Consider the following 19,717-nt stretch of genomic DNA (forward strand, 5'->3'; position numbering starts at 1 on the left):
CACCCTGTATTGTAAAGCCTGACTTTGCCACTGACAGTGATATCCACTCCCATCCATGGGGTTTGTTGTGGAATCCTGTACAGCCCTCAATCTATTTGCACATTGCATCTTATTTAAATAAAACACCACACCACAACAGTCAGCCCTGGATTTCAAAATTACATGCCCCTACGCCATCTGCCTATTGTGCCCCCTCATATAGACCCACCCCTTGCAATGCATATCATTCCTTAGCGCAGTGCTGTCCAACTTCTGTGGTACTGAGGGCATGTTTTAAACGGAAATAGAATATTTTCACTTTGGCAACAAGGGTAATGGCTCACTGGCCATTTTATAAAAAGCCAGTCTTTGTGTAAAAATGACACAGCAAAATTTAGCAGGAAAATACATACTTTGTTTTTGGCCAAAACCTACTCTGGGGGCTCTTAAATAGACACGGACACCAGAAATTAAACCTTTTTTTACATCTATTATAACACTGTCTTTTTGCTTGCTATTTATAATTTTGCCTTAAAAGAATTTACAGAAGTTTTTGTACATTACCCATCCAATCCCCCATGTTCCTTTATGAGGAAACATGAGGATATTTGTGCAGTAGTAGACACAGTCAGGTTGAAGAACTTTAACAATTACTTACAAAAGTAGCCCTACCAGTGAAAAATGAACAAGACCTATAGTATCAGTATTGCTTTAAAGGCTGATCCCAAAAAAAAAAACAAAAAAAAAAGAATTTGGTGCAACTCTAATTTAAACAATCAATTGAACTGATGGACAAACCACTCAGTAAATAACCCCCCTCCCCCCATTGACTAGAATGCCATTGTCCTGGATGTGCACATTGACTGGTGATTGCTGTAGTCTGAGTATATCCAAGTAATAAATCACCCTCTTGTTTGAACTTCTTTTTGAAATGCAACTCCCAAAAGCTTGGGCCACGTGTCCATCACTACCCTACAGTGATTTTGTGAAATACATATTGTAGCCACTGCAGACTTCCTGCACTACAATGCAACAAAAAAAGCCCCTTTCCATCCTTCATGGCACAAGGAGGTTTGTTTGGATGATCATTCTCATACATCTGCAGAATCTTCTGAGAAAGAACCTTAATTTTGTTTTACACGTGATAATTTTTAATTTAACCTCTTCCTTGCCACATATTGGAGTCCTGCACGGAACCAATCTTTGAAACCCGGACCCACAACCCCCATTTTTACCAGCTTAGACACCTACTACCCAACCCACAACTGCTTTATCTGTAACCTGATCCATCACCTGCTGACCATAATTAAATAGGATGTGCTATTGCTGCAAACTTGAAGTGACATCTGAAGTGGGCAGGGCAGAAAAAAAAAAAAACTTTCTAAAATTTAAAAAATCATCTAAAAATTTCCCTGCAACACTCAGGATGTGCATTTTTTTTTTTACAGATAACCTGTTGGCACCTGAACTGCTGCAGGACTCTGGTTTGTGACATGTAGCACCGATTTTGATCTATGGAATGTACAGAGTTAAGAAAAAGCAAAATGAATGTGTAAAAAGAATAACTGGGAACTCAAATCTTAAATATTTATTTGATTTTCATAAAAAATGGCATCACCAAGCAAGAGTTTCCTGCAAATCTAATCTGCTTACAAAGAACATAAATTACATGTATCAAACAGTAAAGAAATAACACTTCCCACATTTCGTACAATGGAAAGTATGGCATCAGGTTCTGAAGAGGAATCTCATCAGTGTTCAGTACAGGACAAATATGTACAATGACAAACCAAGGCAGCCACTTATTTGGCACCTGTGATACTGCAGGGGTTACACATTAAACAGGGTATAAGCACAATGCGAGAACAACACACACTACGTCTTTTCTTAAATAGCCAGGACAGGAGAGCAGTCACAACAACAATAAAAATATCACAGGAGCTGCCACACAGCACACAAAATATTTTATCTGCAAGCATTAATTGAAAAAAAAAAAAAACAAATTTTTTTTTTTTTTTTAAACACATTTGTACTTTGCAAAAATACATAGAATTTAGTAGTTACAGAAAGTGCATTATTTAAGTTGTAAACTTTAATGTATCCTGTACAATATATTCTATACAATTAGTAGTGTTTAGACACTTAAAAGATGTTTTTATTTAGATTTAGTTACTTGGCTAAGGCTTCACCAACAAGTTGAATAGAGATATTTCCGGCGTCTGTCTGTATGTCCAGAATTCCTTCGTATCTGCCGGCTGAGTTGGGTTTGAATTTGACTGGTAGGTTGATATAGTGATGAGCTCTAAATAAAATAAAGATCATTACTTATTTGGTATATAGGTTCTGGAATATACATTCTTATTGCACAGATCTTTATTTGACTAAGTGAATATTAATGAAACATCTGTCAATCAGCCAATCTCTGAAACTATACAGCCTCTCTCTCTCTCTAGCGATCGTCTGCCTCTAGTAATAGAGTAACTGGGCAAAAGTGCAGGAGTCGATTTGAGGCTTTGCCTTCATGTAGTACCCAGATGCCTGAATCTGCACTTGTCTGCCCATCACAAATCAAATGAAAGCTTAAAATGTGCATATTTAGGCAACCTGTCCTCGATCACATGGGTGAAGAGCGCGCAAAACTGTTAAAACTGAAATCCTCCAAGACCCTGAACTAGAGGAGCAGAGGCAGAAGAGGTATGTGTCAAGGACCCCACACACACACCGCACTGCGCCCTAGGCACATGCCTCTTTTACCTACCCCTAGTTCCAACCCTGCGTGAAGGGGATACATTTCTTGCTGAAATTAGTCCTGTGTACACAGAGACAGGGAGATCCCATTTAGACAATTACTAAACATGAAGTGGTAGTGAAATCAGCTGACATAGAAGTACCACCTGACAGTAGCACTAGTAAAAACAACCTGCCCCACTTTCAACATTTAACCCTTTTACTGCCAACAACGTACGGCGTACATTGTTGCAGTAAAAGGCTTTATCTGCCAACAACGTGCGCCGTACGTTGTTTGGCAGATAAAGGTACTCTCTGCAGAAGCGGCATGTGCAGAGAGTTTTTAGCGATGACAGCCCCCTGGGCAACGAGCAACCACCAAGCAGCAGACGCCTACCTGTTTCCCCCAAGCGCCGCCCACAGATGAAGACTGCAGCAGGAGTACCAGGACTGCGATCCCTGCTTCAGGACAGGTAAGGTGGGGGTTTTTTTTTTTGCACTTACACACACAACTTTATAATCCGTGTAAATATACACTGATATACACACTGTCACACAACTTTTACACATGTACACACACTTTTTTTTTACCACTTTGTTTTTAGTTTCTTTTCCCTAAAAACTGTATATTTTGACAGCGTGACTATTGGATCAGATATTCTGACCACTAATTACACTGTTGTGTGACTTATTTTGTCGTTTCACTAATTTGCACAATATTTGTGGTTTTATTGCATTATTATCCCTGTATTAGTATTCCTGATCTGTTTTTAGCATAGCTTTGCCATGTGTAACTTTGGTGTAGAAAAATAACTACCCATTTTGAATTCATCAGAATGTGTACTTTCCAAAAATATATGGTTTCTGGGGGTCTCTGTATAGTTAGGGGGTGTTACTGCACATAATACGCCGTCAGGGGGCTCTGTGCAAAAGCTGAGTTGGCAGGCGAGAAATCCATATGTGCTATTGTGGGGTCAGTACATACCACAGACTTTGGTATATCTATGCATATTGGGCATCAAACTGTTCAGTAGACCTTAGGTGTTTCTATTTGGGGTGATTTGCCTCTGTTTGCAAGAAATTGTGTGAGATAAATGCAGCAAATTGCAAAATTTTTTAGGCGATTTTCTGAAATGTCATAAAATAAATCGGCAAACAGGAAAGCTGTACGGCTTGGTACTTTGGAGTAAAAAGAAATGTGTACCCATTATAGATTCAGGGGAATGTGTACTTTCCAAAAATATATGGCTTTCTGGGGTGAGTGTACTTTTTTGTACCATTATCCCATATAAAGGATGTAAATGTGTTGATTTTGCAGGAACTGAAATGACAGATCATATAGGGGTATGTTCCCATTGGGGCAAAATATTAGGGTAAACCTATACATATTGGGAATCAAACACCCCTGGTGTTCAAATTTAGGGTGTTTTATCTTGGTACCTAACACTTTGTGGGAGATAAGATGCTGCAAAGTGGAAGCTTTGAGGGGATTTTTGGAAATGTCATCAAAATTGCTACATTTAGAAAAGCTTTGCGGCTTGGTACTTTGGAGTAGAAAGACATGGGTACCCATTTTAAATTTGGGGGAATGTGTACTTTCCAAAAATATATGACTTTCTGGGGTAAGCATACTTTTTACTAGCTTTATCCCACATATAATTATGTAAATTTGTTGATTTTGCTGGAGCTGAAATGACAGAAATGATAGAGGTATGTTCACTTTGGGGCCCCATACTTGGGTAAACCTATACATATTGGGCATCTAACTGTTCAGTGGACCCCTGGCGTTCAAATTTAGGGTGTTTTATTTGGTTACTATATGACCTGTAGGAGATAAGATACTATAGACTGGAAGCTTTGAAGTGATTTTTTTTTAAAAAGTTTCACAAATTTTGATAAAAACCAATCATTTTAGGAAAGCATTGCAACTTGATAGTTTGGAGTAGACAGACAGTTGTGCCTATTCTGGATTCCCCAGAATCTGTTCTTTCCATAAATGTGCAATTTTCTGGGATAAACCTTCTGTTAGTGGAAGTTTTGGCCTTGAAATCTAAAGTATGCAGCTTTCTGAAGCAGTACTTTGGAAATTTGGTAGTGTACTGCTGGGAGTTTTTGACCTATACAAGTGAGAAATCTTCATAAAACTATATATATTTGGTATTGGCACATTCAGGAGACATGGGACTTTCCAAATCGGTTGTATTTTTGGGCATAAAATAATTTTTGTTTCTGGTATGTGTGTTTATATAATGAAAAATGTGATTTTTCAAGATATTTAGAAGCCTATATCTTGTTAGAGAATTGGAATCACACCAAAATATTTTGAAAGCTTAGGTTGTCCTGAAAAAAAACAAAATATTGTTTTCCTGGGTAAACTAAAAGACCCCCAAGAAAAGGCTCCTAAAGTGAAACAGTGCAAAATGTTAAAAAACTGTCTGGCAGTAGAAGTTCCACTTTGACCAAAATGGCTGGCAGTGAAAGGGTTAAAAGAGAAAGCTGGTCACCATTATGTGCATTTCAGGTCCCACATTTCCCAGCGATTACTATAGGAAACCTTGACAGACATTTTGACTGGCACTGTTTTGTCTCTTAACTGCAAAGTCAAAGTGTGCCATTTGGCAATAAGCTTTTAAATGATTTGTTTAGCTATTTATAAACACACACCTCCATCCAAACAAAAAAACCCCACAAAACAAATAAAAATTATATTATATATGTACATGCAGTTCACAGCACACAACATTAGTATAAAACATGCTATGCATTCATCTTATAAAAGATAAAGGAAAGCTTCTTTGCCCCCTATAGCTGCACCTTAAGAAAATAAATGATAATAGCACAGACCTAATCACCACATTTTTAAAATAGACTGATAATTCTGATAATCTTCTGCAGCAGGAGTCTTGAAAGCAGCTGTATGGAGAACTCTTTTCAACTGCCATATTGGATACCACAGATTGGAATACATAGGGTTGAAAGTCCATCAAGTTCAACCCTTCCAAGTTAACCCAGCACACACAAACCTTTACTGACCTAACCATATATACAACCAATAATACTAACTGTAGATATTAATATCACAATAGCCTTGGATACTATGCTTGTTCAAGAACTCATCCAAGCCAAGTTCTGATGAGATGCTACAGGCACGCCCTAGCAAATGCACCTGGCATGAACTGAGCATGTGCACCAGCACAACATACTTACATACTTTGATCCACAACCAAGGAAATAAAGATGGGTGGCGGAGCAAGGAGTGAGCCAAAGCTTGGGGCATACAAAACTCACAGCTCATGGATGCTGAATAAAAATCAAATCTTTGGTTTATTTTTTTTTTTACTTTGTAAGCTTACCTTAAAGAATATTTGGAATGCTTCAAGTGAAATGGCTCCTTTGGACTAACAAATTTCAGCTGCAAGTCAATATAAAATGCTTTTAACCACACACAATCATGCAGTTGTAACAAATGCAAAATAACAGAAAAACAGATCATGCTACAAACACTTCCAACCAATTCTGTAAATGAGATGTTAAATCTTGCAGTATTTTAATATAAAAGTCTTAGGACTAGTAAGTATGTGTAACCATTATGTATTTGCAATATTAAATGTCCATCATTACTACATTAGTGATCTGTTTCATGCACACTGCAAGTAAATGTCCCTTGTATGTAACTCGGAATATTTGCTCCTATTTGCGTAATAAAAACACCAGCATAATTTAAAACCAAAAATAAATAATTGTAAAGCCTTTTTTTGGGGTAGAGAAAAGGACACTGTTCCATGATTATAGAGCCAGAGAAGAGAAGCAAGAACAACAGAACAGGGTAAAGTCACAGCACTGGCACCAATGGCAGGTAATAGGATGAAACAGAGAGAGGGAAAGATGAAGCAGGAGAGGAAAGGACAGGCAGAACACAGACAAACTCAGTTAGTAAAAAAGACTTAAAAGTGCTGTTGCCCTGTGCTGGTAAAAAGTTGTGTGTTTGCATTAGAAAACTACAATAGTTTATATAAATCTGCTCTGTAACCACAAAATGTGCACAAAAACTATACATGTTACATGTATTGGTGTCTTAAGTTTGCTGGCTTCAAGAAGAATATTGTGCGCATAACAATGACAGCACCAGCAGAATAGACAGCACAGAAGATAGTCTGACTGGGTAAAAATGTCACAAACAGAATTTGCTCACTAGTCGGTCACAGGAGTAAATTAATTTATCTACAGTGATTTAGAGACAATGTTCATAGTGATCTAGAGTCTACATTTTCCAGTTGGATCTACAAACCACATACCATATATGTAGTAAATGAGTTATTTTGTAAGTTGACTTTCAATGTGCTGGATTCACCAACAAATGTAGGAGGAAACGTATAGAGTTCTTCTGATGCATAAACACCCCGGTTAGCTGCATCATGCCTGAAAAGTTAAATAAATAATAATAATAAAGACCCTTTGAATAGAGAAAAGGCTCCAAAAATAGGTGAAAGATATATATTTAAGAAGTAACACAAGTATTCTTAAACTTACACTGCTTTAAGAGTAGATGCCTCTGAGCCAGATCTTCTTCTGGGTTTAACTGGAACTTCTGTTTTTATTAGTGAAGCTGCAGAAGATTTTTCTGAAAGCATCTCATCCCTAGCACACTGGAAAATAAAGGTATAAGGACAAAACATAACTGAAATGTTTCATAATTATTAAAATAAGTCTTATTAGTTTTTGCCTCTGACCAGGCTTTAACTTAGAGAGCACTATTTGTCTTTTAAGTTAAAGCCTGGTCAGAGGCATGAAATTTATAACACTTTCCTAAACTAAACTGAATATTCAAATGACCAGTGTGCCACAATCCTTAGACACAGCATTATTTGTCTTTTAAGGATTGTGGCACACTGGTCATTTGAATATTTAGTCCCCCCAGAATTTTGTGGCTCTGTAGACCAAAAGACAAAATGCCCAAAATTACTATCAATCATTTGGAAATTACCTGAAATCATTGGTACACTTTGTCAAACAGTTATAACTCAAACTTTTCCTGTGTTATACTGCCCTAACGGTACTTACTAAATATTTAGTATTCAGGCTTTCTAATGTTACCACAACTTACTTAGCACTTCAAAGAAGAAGTTTGATTTGCATGATTTGTTGAGTGGACATACAGCCCTGCATAATCAGGATTAGACAGGGCTGTCCCAGACCTATTTCTCGTGGTGCTCCCCTGCTGTCTGGTCTCTCCCCCTCCCTGACATGCCAAAGATAACAAGGTATGTACATTTGGGGAAGGGGATTGGGCAGGCAGTGGGGGGGAACCTGCAGAGGTCAGACCGACCCTGTGCATAAATATATCAATCAACAGTACTACATTAAAAGAAATAAACTAATTGGTGAGGGGGGGGGGGAGGTGTACATATAAATCACGTAAGTCTACATAGAAAAGTTGAGACTAGACTCCCATTAAAATGCTTCTGAGAATAAATCCTATTTAGAAAAAAACTGGACCCACAAAAAACCAAGTTGTATTTAGCACAAACAAATAAATCACCAGACAATTTCCAGGTACTACTTACCTCTCCACAGAGCTGAAATCTCACTTTGTGCTTCAAATGTGGCAGAGACACAGGATGACATTCAAGGTCCCAGAATTGGGCATAATCACCTTTATCTCGAGGGAAAAATTGAATGGCCACCTAGAAGATTGCATACATGAACTATTAAGTTTCTATCATTTCCTATCTATCATTTCCTAAGATAAATAAAACCGCTTCTGTATGAAATAAGACTGAAAAAGACTATACCTTCAACTTGTCCTGTGCTGCAAGCATACCGGATACTCTAGAACATCTGAACGCTGTGTATGTTGCTCGATACACTTCCCCACTTTGATATACTCCCTGAAAACACAGTACTATTACTACACATCTTCAAGCAATGTTGTGTATAGGAGATTGGGGGTATACTTTTAGGGAGCAAACCTTATTTAAGCTGGGTGCAGTCCTTCGGATATCTGAAAAAGCCCAGATGTGACCGAGAGAGATAGAAATTATGGCTCTCTGGCCAATTGGTCAAGAAAACAAAAATAAAACATTCAGCATCTGTAATGCATGGGCCCTGTTTTTTGCAGGCCTTGATTTGGGGGAAGGCCATCAAAGACCAAGCTTAGAGTGACCAAGTTGCCACTATATATACTGGTGGCCTGCAGGTACACCTACTTTTGATGAAATATACATATTTCCAACCAGGGACTGGGTGGGAGATTCTGATTCCCTTGTTTCCAGTAAAGCAGTAAAAGTGTCAGCATCATGGCAAAGCTGATAGAAAAGCATGCAGGGCAAATTTAAGCATTTAAAAACACAAGCTTACCTTAACATAAGGCGGTGCAAAGGATGATAACAGCCATTTTATGTCTTCATCACCTGGATTTTCAATGTCCAAAAATGTCTCTAGAAAAAACAAACAAAACAGAAAAAAAACTATCACTCCATGTTTACAACACAACAGGAACTGTTCTTTCCCCACTAGTTTTATGGTGCAGCAAAATCCTCCCTAGGTCCCTGTAACCTCAAGCAAGATCCATAAAAGTTAAAAAAAAAAAAAAAAAAAAAAAAAGGGCAATTGGCAGGCACCCTATCATAATGAAGCTTTTGGGACACATCCAGCAGTACTTTGGGAGTAAACAGGTTCTGTCGGCATCCATGCTACTCTTTTCCCCATATCACTTCCACAGCTTCCAGTGGTGGATACAGAACCCTGTTGCAGCCTGCCTACAGTTTTGTGCTAAGATAGGTGCTTGCCAATTGTACTAGCAGATTATCTATTTTGGTGAGTGTATTTACAGTATAGGGCCCTAAATTAAAAAAAACAAAAAAATGTATGAAGAGCAGTCAAAAACCATGTACTAACAAGGATGTCTTACCTGAACTTTCTCCAGCAGCAGTTTTGGGGAACATTAGAGTGCGATTCTTTATTTCAACTTTGGTTGAAGGAGAGTTTGTGAATGGCTTTGCAATATGAACAGGTGTTTCTGGGTGAGGAGATAGCACTGCACATGGCTTGGTGGTGCTGTTGGATGTTGATAGGGTGGATTCTTCACTTATCTGCACTTTAATGCACTAGAGAAATGAAATATTTAATGGATATTGATAAAGGTCCTGGGTGAGGACCGAAACGTCGATCTAAATAAACTAAGTATCTTTTTTTTATCCCTATAAGTGTGTGCCTCAGATATATCTATATCTATATATATATATATATATATCAAATTCCTTTGCATGCCAAAGAATACCTATGAAAATAATTTGCAGCTGTTCTTTCTATATAGCCTAGCTATTCATTTAAGCATTTTTAAAATATTCTGAGACTTTCAAAACCACATGCTTTAGCAGACAACATAGATTTTACCTTTTGTACACGGTCGCAATGCACATAGATCTGGCCATTCCATGGAAGCAAGGTTTGTTTCAAGCCCAGGGATGGGTTGGGGCTAACGAGAATAATTACGTGACTCCTAAATGCAAGCCAAAACATGTTTATGAGGTGGTTTAGCTGTATGTAACATTACCACATCAAGAAAAAGCAATATGAAGAAGAAAACATACTTTGGCTCAACGCTTCCATGTTGAGGTGTAATAGTAAGACAATGGGCTGGCCAAGACAAGTCAAATCGCAACAATCTTGCAGAGGTGTTCTGGAATTTGATATGACCAGTGCCTAACACACCACCTGTTCCACAAAGATGAAGCAAGGAAGGTGAATATTAGAATATACGGTTTGTTCTGAAAGTGACTTTTTTTGGCAAGGTCAGAAAAGCAGGAAATAAGGGACATAGAAATGAAGTTTTCAGAACTATGAATACTTACTAACAGCAGGAGCCGTAAGAAAAAGACTTTCTGGTTGAACACTCCAAGTGTCTTCAGAACTGACAGAGTCTTGAGCAGGCTCCTTAGCAAAATGAGATCCTTGAGGGCCTTTCACGGGCAGTACATCCAAAGATGTGTTTCCCAGGTTTCTTTCAACATTTGCTATAGCACTAAAAGATATACCATAACTTCTCAAACACAAATCTATAATTTCAGTTTTAAGTGACATTATCTAATTAGTGGTATTTGATAAGATTCCCCTTTTAGGTTTTGATTGTTAAGCTTTATGTCACATTCAGATTTTCATTTGTTTCATTTTTGGTTCTGTTTATAGAACAACACATGGGGCATAATAAAAACTGTGGGTTTAACATTGAGTGATTTTTTTTAATATAATGAAGTGCCCTCTTACTGTAAATTATATATATATATATTATATATATATATAAAAAAAAAAAAAATTATTTTATATATAAAGGAATTCCATGACCATTTACCAGAACAAGCCCTAAAAAAAAAACTACCATAACAAAATCAGATAATCATTTACCTGGCCCCCATTCTGTTAGATGATGTCTGATACTCTCCACTGGTACTTGTCTCCACAACATTTCCAACAACAGAAATAACCATCTTATGCGTATTTGCAAAGAAAAGTTGAATATCATTTGGTCTTTGGGGTAAATCATACACTGGGATTTAAGAATAAATAATTGTTGCTATTAGATCAGTGAAATCTAGGGGAATGATGGAATATACATCTATGTAAAGAATGCAGAATGCTTTTAATTTACAAAAAAAAGTCAATTTATTACATTATAAAGCACTAATTGGTATTTTTTTTCTTTATTATAAATAGACCCCTACCAGAAAAAGGAGTTATGTTTAAACTTACCTTCAGAAGTCTGCTGTTCACCAGGAAACTCTTCATCAAATCTTGTATTTTTAAGTAACATATTTTCAGATATAACTTTCTGAGCAATTTCTGGCTTATGTAACAGTGCCCTGGTAATGAGAAGCAATATTACATAATATATGTAAAAATGCTTGCAAGGTTTCTTTGCTTTTAGGTTTAAATAGTTCTAGAACTTAATTTTAGCAATACATTTAGAACACAATGCAAATGGTGCAGCCTACTTCCACTTATTTACTTTACTTCCACACTGGGATCTGATCCTAATGCATTAGTGTACACAGAAGAAGATAAAACCAATAGTATGCTGGTGAATTTCTTATATGGAAAATGAAATCCTCAATCACCAGGTTGGGTGGGACAGCAACCCTCTCCTGAGGGGGTAGTTGGTTGTAAGCACAGCACAACCATCTTTCCCAAGAATGTGTTGTGCAGGTGTGAGTGCATGCACAAAAACCTAGGGTTCAATAGAACTGCAATACTGGTCATGCACCCAGCCCAAGCCTGTGTAAGGAATACAGATATGGGACTGGCTTCCTGAATAAGGGCTCTTTCTGCAATGTGGAATGTACCTTAAAAAGGAGAAGGAAAGGCAAAGTGACCCCAAAGTGACTTAAATTGCCTACCTTATACCCCAGCTGGTGCCCCTGTTCGGAGAGAACAGCACCAGCCCTGGGTAGCTGCAGCACTTCCTCCTTCCTGCTTCACTCGTGCGCGCATGCGTAGTAGAGTGAAAACCCGAGCTTTAACACAGAAGTCAGCTTTTCACTCTAATGCGCATGCGCCAGTCCCGGGAATTTGCCGAAAAAACAAAGCAGGAAGCGCTCGCTACAGGTACCCCAGGCTGGTGCTGTTTTCTCCTAAAAGGGGCACAAGGTAAGCGATTAAAGTCACTTGGGGGTGCCTCACATTTTGGTACTCCGAAGCAGTAGGGGCTCTGTTCAATCATGTAATCCAGGCTTGTGTTAAACAACTGAAGCTGAACTGCAGTTCTAGAATGCTTAGTTAATATAAATATTACCTGCGAAACTGCTGCCTGGCCACTTCATCACCACAGAATAAACACACTGTAGCTATTAAGGCAGTGCTAGTTTGGCACAGACTCTCCTCTCGCTTAGTTGCTCTTAATGATACAGTAATAGTCTAAAGAAAAAAAAAAATATTTCATTATAAGTTAAATGTTCATGTATACATTTTAGTATTTTGCTATTTTATTTTAGTCAGTTAAGGAGTAAAACGTCTGATACAGGTTTTTGATTTTGCCACTGCATTTTTTTTTTTTTTTTTTAAAGAAACACTATTTTAAAGGGTGAACATGCTCATATGCTTTTCCTACGCTAAAAGTTTATAATGCATACATGGGGAAGAGAACGTACCTCCTGTGATCTCTCCTTCAATACAAACTTTTCAGGATAAACATTCATCACATTTGAATCCATTGTAACACTCGTATGAAAGTCTGCAAAGCACACTGCTTTCACATAAGCTGCTCTGGAACCAGTATTTCTTATGCAGAAACTGACTTTGCTCACTTGACCAGAGGAAATACCACAAAGTTTCACCATGTAGCTCTCTGATAGCTTTTTCAAATCTTCTATAATAAGATTGCTGGTTCCACCATAGCCAGAAAGTGGTATCTAGAAAAAAGTTAAAGGCAATTAAATTTAATGCTGTCTATACTGGATATTGGCTGACAACTAAGTATCCCAGCTTGATCATGTCCGATTGAGAAAGCAAAGGAGTATTATTAATTAATATCTGCACTGCTGTGGAACTTTTAACATCTTTTAAATCTTCTTGCATTCCTGCAAGCTCCTGTTCTGTTGTAATCAGCTGTGCTAATTGGAAATATTGAATAAACCCAATAGGCTTGTTTTGCCTCCAATAAGGATTAATTACATCTTAGTTGGGATCAAGTACAAGGTTCTGATTTATAATTACAGAGAAAAAAAGAAAATCATTTTTAAAAATTAGAATTATTTTCTTATAATGGAGTCTATGGGAGATGGCCTTTCCGTAATTCGGAACTTTCTGAATAATGGGTTTCCAGATAAGGGATCCCATACCTGTATAACGAGCCTGGGTTGTCAGAACCCACTGCTTTTCTCACTATATAACTAACAAACACATTTAAGCTAACTGACCACAAATAAAAATGGATGGAGAACCTCTCACAGAAGTGAATGTATAAATACATTTACATCCTAAACATTTTAAGGTGAAAAAGCACTCCCACACGCACTTTTGCACAGTATCCCTGGAAGTTAGTGGGAGAGGTAGTGGATCCTCAGCTGGGGTAAAAAAGTAACCTCCCAACTAGCTTTACGTCAGTCTATGTATGGCCCATCTTTATATAATATATTATATATATATATATATATTATATATATATATATATATATAGAAACGAGTTGCTGGAAAGCTGCACACCATAAGAGCAAGATAATACCTGGGTGCCAGTGCTGAAAGCGTAGATACACAGGGTTGGAATGACAGCACACGCAGGATGTTTTTCAAGAAGAATCACAGAGGTTTAGATAAATAAATGTGAGGCTTTATTCAGTCCGACGTTTCAGTTCCTATCTGGAACTTTCATCAGGGACAGTAACATCATAGTGCAGTACAAACGTTTTTAAGCACAAAAGGGCGCCAAGCCTGTTGCTAGGCAACCATAAACAAACAAAAAATCTTTTTTTATTTTTTTACAAAACAAAATGAAAACAACAAAAGACAGTGGAAAACCATTGCCAAAATTGCATATAGGTGTAGACATATAAGGATAATACGTTCAGTATGCATATGACCTCTTGTGATAACTGTGGTTATGGCGACTCTCCCTATAATGGTGCTATATGTGGGTAGCAGGCGTACCCATGCCCCTTCCCTGAACCAATGTATACTGCCCCGCGTGGGGTACACCTACTCCCCGTGTTTGGTGTTGGTGCGCTGTACATTGGGGGGCCTGTAGGCGTTGGTTCCCCCCTTCCCCAGGTACGAGTATATGCCCTGCGGAGGGCTTTTGGCACCCAGTGACTGCTGTTGCTATCCCCTTATGTGAGCTATACAGAAGGTACTCTGTGTCTCATGGGCACTATTCATAGGCACAATGCGCAGCCCTGGCGGTACCCCGAGTCCGGCGCGCTCCCTTATGTTTGTGGACAATCACAGCGATACCAGGTTCACCTATGCGGTGACCTAAGTGTCTGCTGTCCATTTGCTTGTCCCTAATATGTAATATGGCCCTGCCCTTTTGGGTGCATAAGTTTGGCCAATTTTGCATGTGCCTTTCGATGCCCGCTCACGACCAGGGGTTGGTTGCCTAGCAACGGCGACGGTACTAGTTTGCGAGTGTGCTCAAGGTTCCGTACCGTGGGGTTGGTTTTTTGTACAGGTGGCTCCTTCCCAGCACTAGTGGAGGCAAGAGGGGGTGGGGCTTTTCATGCTCTTGCAACTTTTAAAAGAGACAAAATGGCCTGATGTTGTCACTCCCTGAGGTCTTCTTTTTTTGTACCCAATAGCTCTGGACTTATTATCCTTATATGTCTACACCTATATGCAATTTTGGCAATGGTTTTCCACTGTCTTTTGTTGTTTTCATTTTGTTTTGTAAAAAAATAAAAAAAGATTTTTTTTTTTGTTTGTTTGTTTATGGTTGCCTAGCAACAGGCTTGGCGCCCTTTTGTGCTTAAAAACGTTTGTACTGCACTGTGATGTTACTGTCCCTGATGAAAGTTCCAGATAGGAACTGAAACGTCGGACTGAATAAAGCCTCACATTTATTTATCTAAACCTCTGTGATTCTTCTTGAAAAACATCCTGCGTGTGCTGTCATTCCAACCCTATATATATATATATATATATATATATATATATATATATATATATATATATATATATATATATATATATATATATATATATATATATATATATATATATATATATATATATATATATATATATATATATGGTCTCATGCTTAGCAAACACCTAGGTATTTGGTTTCAAAAGTCTTACTGAACTGGCGTAAACGTAGTTACCAAGCTAAGTTAAGCTTAGTTACCAAGTTGAGCAAAAGGTTAACACCACAGATGTGACTGAATGATGAGTTAATCTGCGTTACAGTAACATTATGAGCAAACTAAATGTTTAGTATCTGCAAGGCATAGCGATACCCCTTTTCTCATTGAAACTGTGGCATAGATTGCCAAATGAGCAGATCTTTCCCCAATATGCCCACAATGTTGGTAAATGCAGGCCATAGGGACTGCATCAACAAGCCAACGTGGTCCTCATCCAAAACAATTTTTAAACTTGCTCAATCAATATCTGGACTATTTTCTGCCAGATATCAGTCGGACTTGACCCAGCAGGACCGAATCAGCAGCTTTCATCAGCCAGTGCATGGCCACCCTATCCATCTGCACAGCCATATGACAATTATACCATCTCCCAAGCTGTATATGGAATGCAACATCATGCCTCTTAATAGAAGACCTCCCCAAAAAGGCTTATTAAAAATAATCTATAAATACAGCAACCATGTACAGCTAATTAAAAAAAACCAATTACTGTAATGTGCATGGTCCTCTTTACATACTTACTGTGAATTTAATGCCTGGTTGTGAAGATTTTATTCCAGACTGCTTGATTTCAAGTTTTGCTAACATACATCCAACATGCGTAGGTGAGAACATTAAGTAAATATTGGAGTCTTCTTTTGGGCGGATACTGAGTTCACGATTATTTGTTAAACGTTCCTCTGTACCAAATGTGCTCTGCAACTGAATGTAAAGAGCAGAAGAAACCAAACAGATTTTAATTCTCAAAACAAAAACATCAAATTTAAAAGGACAATATAAAATTCCACAAAGGAAATATAAGTATTTGCTGAACAAGCCTAGAACTATAGAAGCATTCTGACAGAAGATCCATTTTTCAATTTTTTTTTTTTTGTCTGGGCCATTGGATGGCGACAAGGAATATGTTTCTGCACTGCAACATACAGCATCCCAAAGTGAAATAATTAAGAGTGGGCCAAGCAAGACTGTAAAGATAACTCATGACCTTGGGGGTAGCAAGTGCAAGAATGCACTGAGCTCCGGTACCTGTACTGCCACTTTGTACCTTGTGCGTATATATGAGAAAGGGGGTGGGAGGGCACCCTACCTGCCTAAATGCAGACAAAATTTCATTCAGGGTGCAGTGCTCAACGGCCAATGGCTGTTTGCACAACGCGCCACACAGTAGGCAAAATGCAAATAAAAAGGAAATTTTGTGATACTCACCGTTAAATCCTTTTCTCTCAGGGTGTCTGTGGGACACAGGGACCATAGTAGCTACCAGCAGGAGGCAGGACACTAGAAGAGGAAGAAGAGAACTAACCCCTCCTTCCCTGCTGCTATACCCCCCGGCACTTCCTGCCTTCGTCAGTTTTGTCACAAAGAACCATAAGGTAACGATCAACTTAATAACTATATACATTGTAGGCAGAGAGAAGTTCAGAAGGATTATCCGCTTCCAGGGGGGGAAGCCCTGTGTCCCACAGACACCCTGAGAGAAAAGGATTTAACGGTGAGTATCACAAAATTTCCTTTTCTCTTACAGGTGTCTGTGGGACACAGGGACCATGGGGACATACCAAAGCTGTCCCTTGACATCAGGGTGGGAAAAGCGGATTGGTAGATCAGCGTTTTTCAACCACTGTTCCGCGGCACACTAGTGTGCCGCGAGATGTTGCCTGGTGTGCCGTAGGTGAAGACAAGACTCCCCCGGTCCCCTCTGGGACACCTTCCACTTCCTGGCTCCCTGATGCCCGGAAATCGTCACTGCCTGAGACGTCATCCGGCATCGGATCCAGGAGGGCGGAGCAACCAGAGAGGAGAGGCAGCACTATCCTGCCCTGGCACAACCCGACCGGGGGGAGCAACTGCCCAGGCCCTGCCCCGACAGACCAGATCCACCAGGGGCCAGGCCCATGCACAGCCGCCCTACTCCCCACCGGAGGACAATCCCGGGACACCCCTGGATGCCGCAGCCTGACATGTAAGAAAACAATTAATAATAATATATATATAATATAAAATTTTTGTGTGTATAAAAAAAAAAATAAAAAATCAGTGGGGGGGTGGGTTTGTGGAGAAAATGTCCCGGAAAATACTTTCTTTGTGTTTATTTGATTCCTATTCAAGAGAATTACTTTATATATAGTCAATATAGGCACAGAGTTAAATTTTTTAACATTTTCTAATGGTGGTGTGCCTCGTGATTTTTTTCATGAAACAAGTGTGCCTTTGCCCAAAAAAAGGTTGAAAAACACTGTGGTAGATAATAGGAGGACTAAATAATTGCCGCCTGTAGCACTTTTCTACCGAAGTGCGCGTCAGAAGCTGCGAAGACCTCGAATTGGTAGAATTTGGTGAAGGAATGAATAGAGGACCAAGTAGCGGCCCTGCAGACCTGTTCAGCTGAGGCCCTGTTTCTGAAGGCCCAGGAGGATCCTATGCCCCTGGTAGAGTGAGCTGTGATGCGAATGGGAGGAGACTTTCCGCGGGCGATGTAGGCTCTGCGTATGGCCTCCCGAATCCAGCGAGATATGGTGGTCTTAGACGCCTGGTGTCCTTTCCGTTGGCCGGAATGGAGGATGAATAGAGAGTTTGTAGCCCGTATGTCTCGGGTGCGATGTAGGTAGAATTTGAGGGCCCTCACTGGGTCGAGGGAGTGAAGTGCCACTTCCTTGGGGGATGATGGATTGGGGCAGATTGAAGGAATGGTGATGTCTTGGTTGATGTGGAATGCCGAAACCACCTTAGGAACGAAGGATGGTAGGGTCCGTAGTACTGCTCGGTCCTCGTGGAATATCAGGTATGGAGGTTTGCTGGACAGGGCATTGAGCTCTGACACCCTTCGAGCTGAAGCGATGGCCAGGAGGAATATGGTCTTCCATGTTAGCCAGGCTAGTGGAATGGTGGCTAGTGGCTCGAATGGGGGCGCTTGTAGTGCCGAGAGGACCAGGTTGAGATCCCACGGGGGCAGAGGGTCCCGGAAGGGGGGGCAAATGTGAGATACCCCTTGAACGAATGTGGCGACGTCAGGTAGAATGGCTAGCCGTTGTTGGAATAGGACGGATAGTGCGGAGATCTGGGATTTGATGGAACCCAGCGACAGACCCTTGTCTACGCCTGATTGTAGGAAGGACAGTAGGCGCGGAACCGATAGGTCCTGAAATGAATGACCCGCCTGGTTGCACCAGTCTCTGTAGGTTTTCCATACCCGGTGGTAAGCCTTAGAGGAAACTGGTTTTCTGGCTGCCATCATGGTACGTATGACCCTCTGGGAGAATCCCTTTTGTTTGAGGACTATCGACTCAATCTCCACGCCGTCAAATTCAGGAAGGCTGGATCGGGATGGAGGATCGGTCCCTGAGTGAGAAGGTCGGGGATCTGAGGTAGTGGCCACGGTTCTGCTTGGCTGAGAGCCACCAGTTCTGTGAACCATGCTCTTCTGGGCCAATGTGGAGCTATCAGAATGACCGTGCATCGTTCCGATCTGATTTTTCGGATGACTCTTGGTAGCAGGGGAAGAGGTGGGAAGGCGTATGCGAGGTTGAAGTCCCACCTGGTCGTTAGTGCGTCCGCTGCCAACGCTAGGGGGTCTCTGCATCTGGACATGAATTGTGCCACCTTGCGGTTTTGACGGGAGGCCATGAGGTCCACTTCTGGAATTCCCCAGCGAGCCACGATGTCCTGGAATATTCCAGGGTTCAGAGCCCATTCCCCCGGATCTATCCGTTGTCTGCTGAGGTAGTCGGCCTGCCAGTTTTCGAGGCCGGGAATGTAGATGGCCGACAGGCGGACATCCCTCGCTTCTGCCCACGCTAGTATGCGGCTGACCTCGTTGAGGGCTTGTCGACTCCTTGTGCCCCCTTGGTGATTGAGGTAAGCGACTGTGGTGGCGTTGTCCGACTGGACCTTGATGTCGCGCCCTGTGAGTTGGTTCTGCCAGTGGCCGAGAGCCAGGCGCACCGCTCTGATTTCCAGAATATTGATCGGAAGGCGGGCTTCTGCCGTCGTCCAGGTTCCCTGGGCTGAGAGGTGTCCCAGGACTGCGCCCCAGCCGTGGAGGCTGGCATCCGTAGTCAGGATGAGCCACTGGGGTTCCTGTAGGGAGCGTCCCTTCTCCAGGTGGGTCGGGCTGAGCCACCAGGTCAGAGCCACCCTCGTCTTGGGCAGGAGTTTGATTGGCT

General features: G+C 40.4%; 1 protein-coding gene across 6 annotated transcripts in view; it reads right to left on the minus strand.

The window, feature by feature from the left end:
• Positions 1-1,552: 1,552 nt before the first annotated feature.
• cep192 (centrosomal protein 192kDa) overlaps positions 1,553-19,717 on the minus strand; it is an 84,390-nt gene continuing 66,225 nt past the window's right edge. For all 6 annotated transcript variants that reach the window (XM_012965372.3, XM_004915255.4, XM_018095033.2 and 3 more), the window contains 16 exons: positions 16,077-16,256; positions 12,849-13,109; positions 12,494-12,615; positions 11,455-11,564; positions 11,110-11,251; positions 10,560-10,729; positions 10,299-10,422; positions 10,102-10,207; positions 9,617-9,812; positions 9,064-9,143; positions 8,499-8,594; positions 8,271-8,390; positions 7,237-7,352; positions 7,002-7,125; positions 6,060-6,118; positions 1,553-2,281 (listed from right to left, as the gene is read on the minus strand). In XM_012965372.3, the coding sequence (XP_012820826.2) occupies positions 2,149-2,281; positions 6,060-6,118; positions 7,002-7,125; positions 7,237-7,352; positions 8,271-8,390; positions 8,499-8,594; positions 9,064-9,143; positions 9,617-9,812; positions 10,102-10,207; positions 10,299-10,422; positions 10,560-10,729; positions 11,110-11,251; positions 11,455-11,564; positions 12,494-12,615; positions 12,849-13,109; positions 16,077-16,256 (2,139 nt within the window). In that variant the 3' untranslated portion in view covers positions 1,553-2,148. The remainder of the gene's footprint in view (positions 2,282-6,059; positions 6,119-7,001; positions 7,126-7,236; positions 7,353-8,270; positions 8,391-8,498; positions 8,595-9,063; positions 9,144-9,616; positions 9,813-10,101; positions 10,208-10,298; positions 10,423-10,559; positions 10,730-11,109; positions 11,252-11,454; positions 11,565-12,493; positions 12,616-12,848; positions 13,110-16,076; positions 16,257-19,717) is intronic.

The sequence above is a fragment of the Xenopus tropicalis genome, chromosome 6, assembly GCF_000004195.4.
Source record: "Xenopus tropicalis strain Nigerian chromosome 6, UCB_Xtro_10.0, whole genome shotgun sequence".
NCBI classification, from domain to species: domain Eukaryota; kingdom Metazoa; phylum Chordata; class Amphibia; order Anura; family Pipidae; genus Xenopus; species Xenopus tropicalis.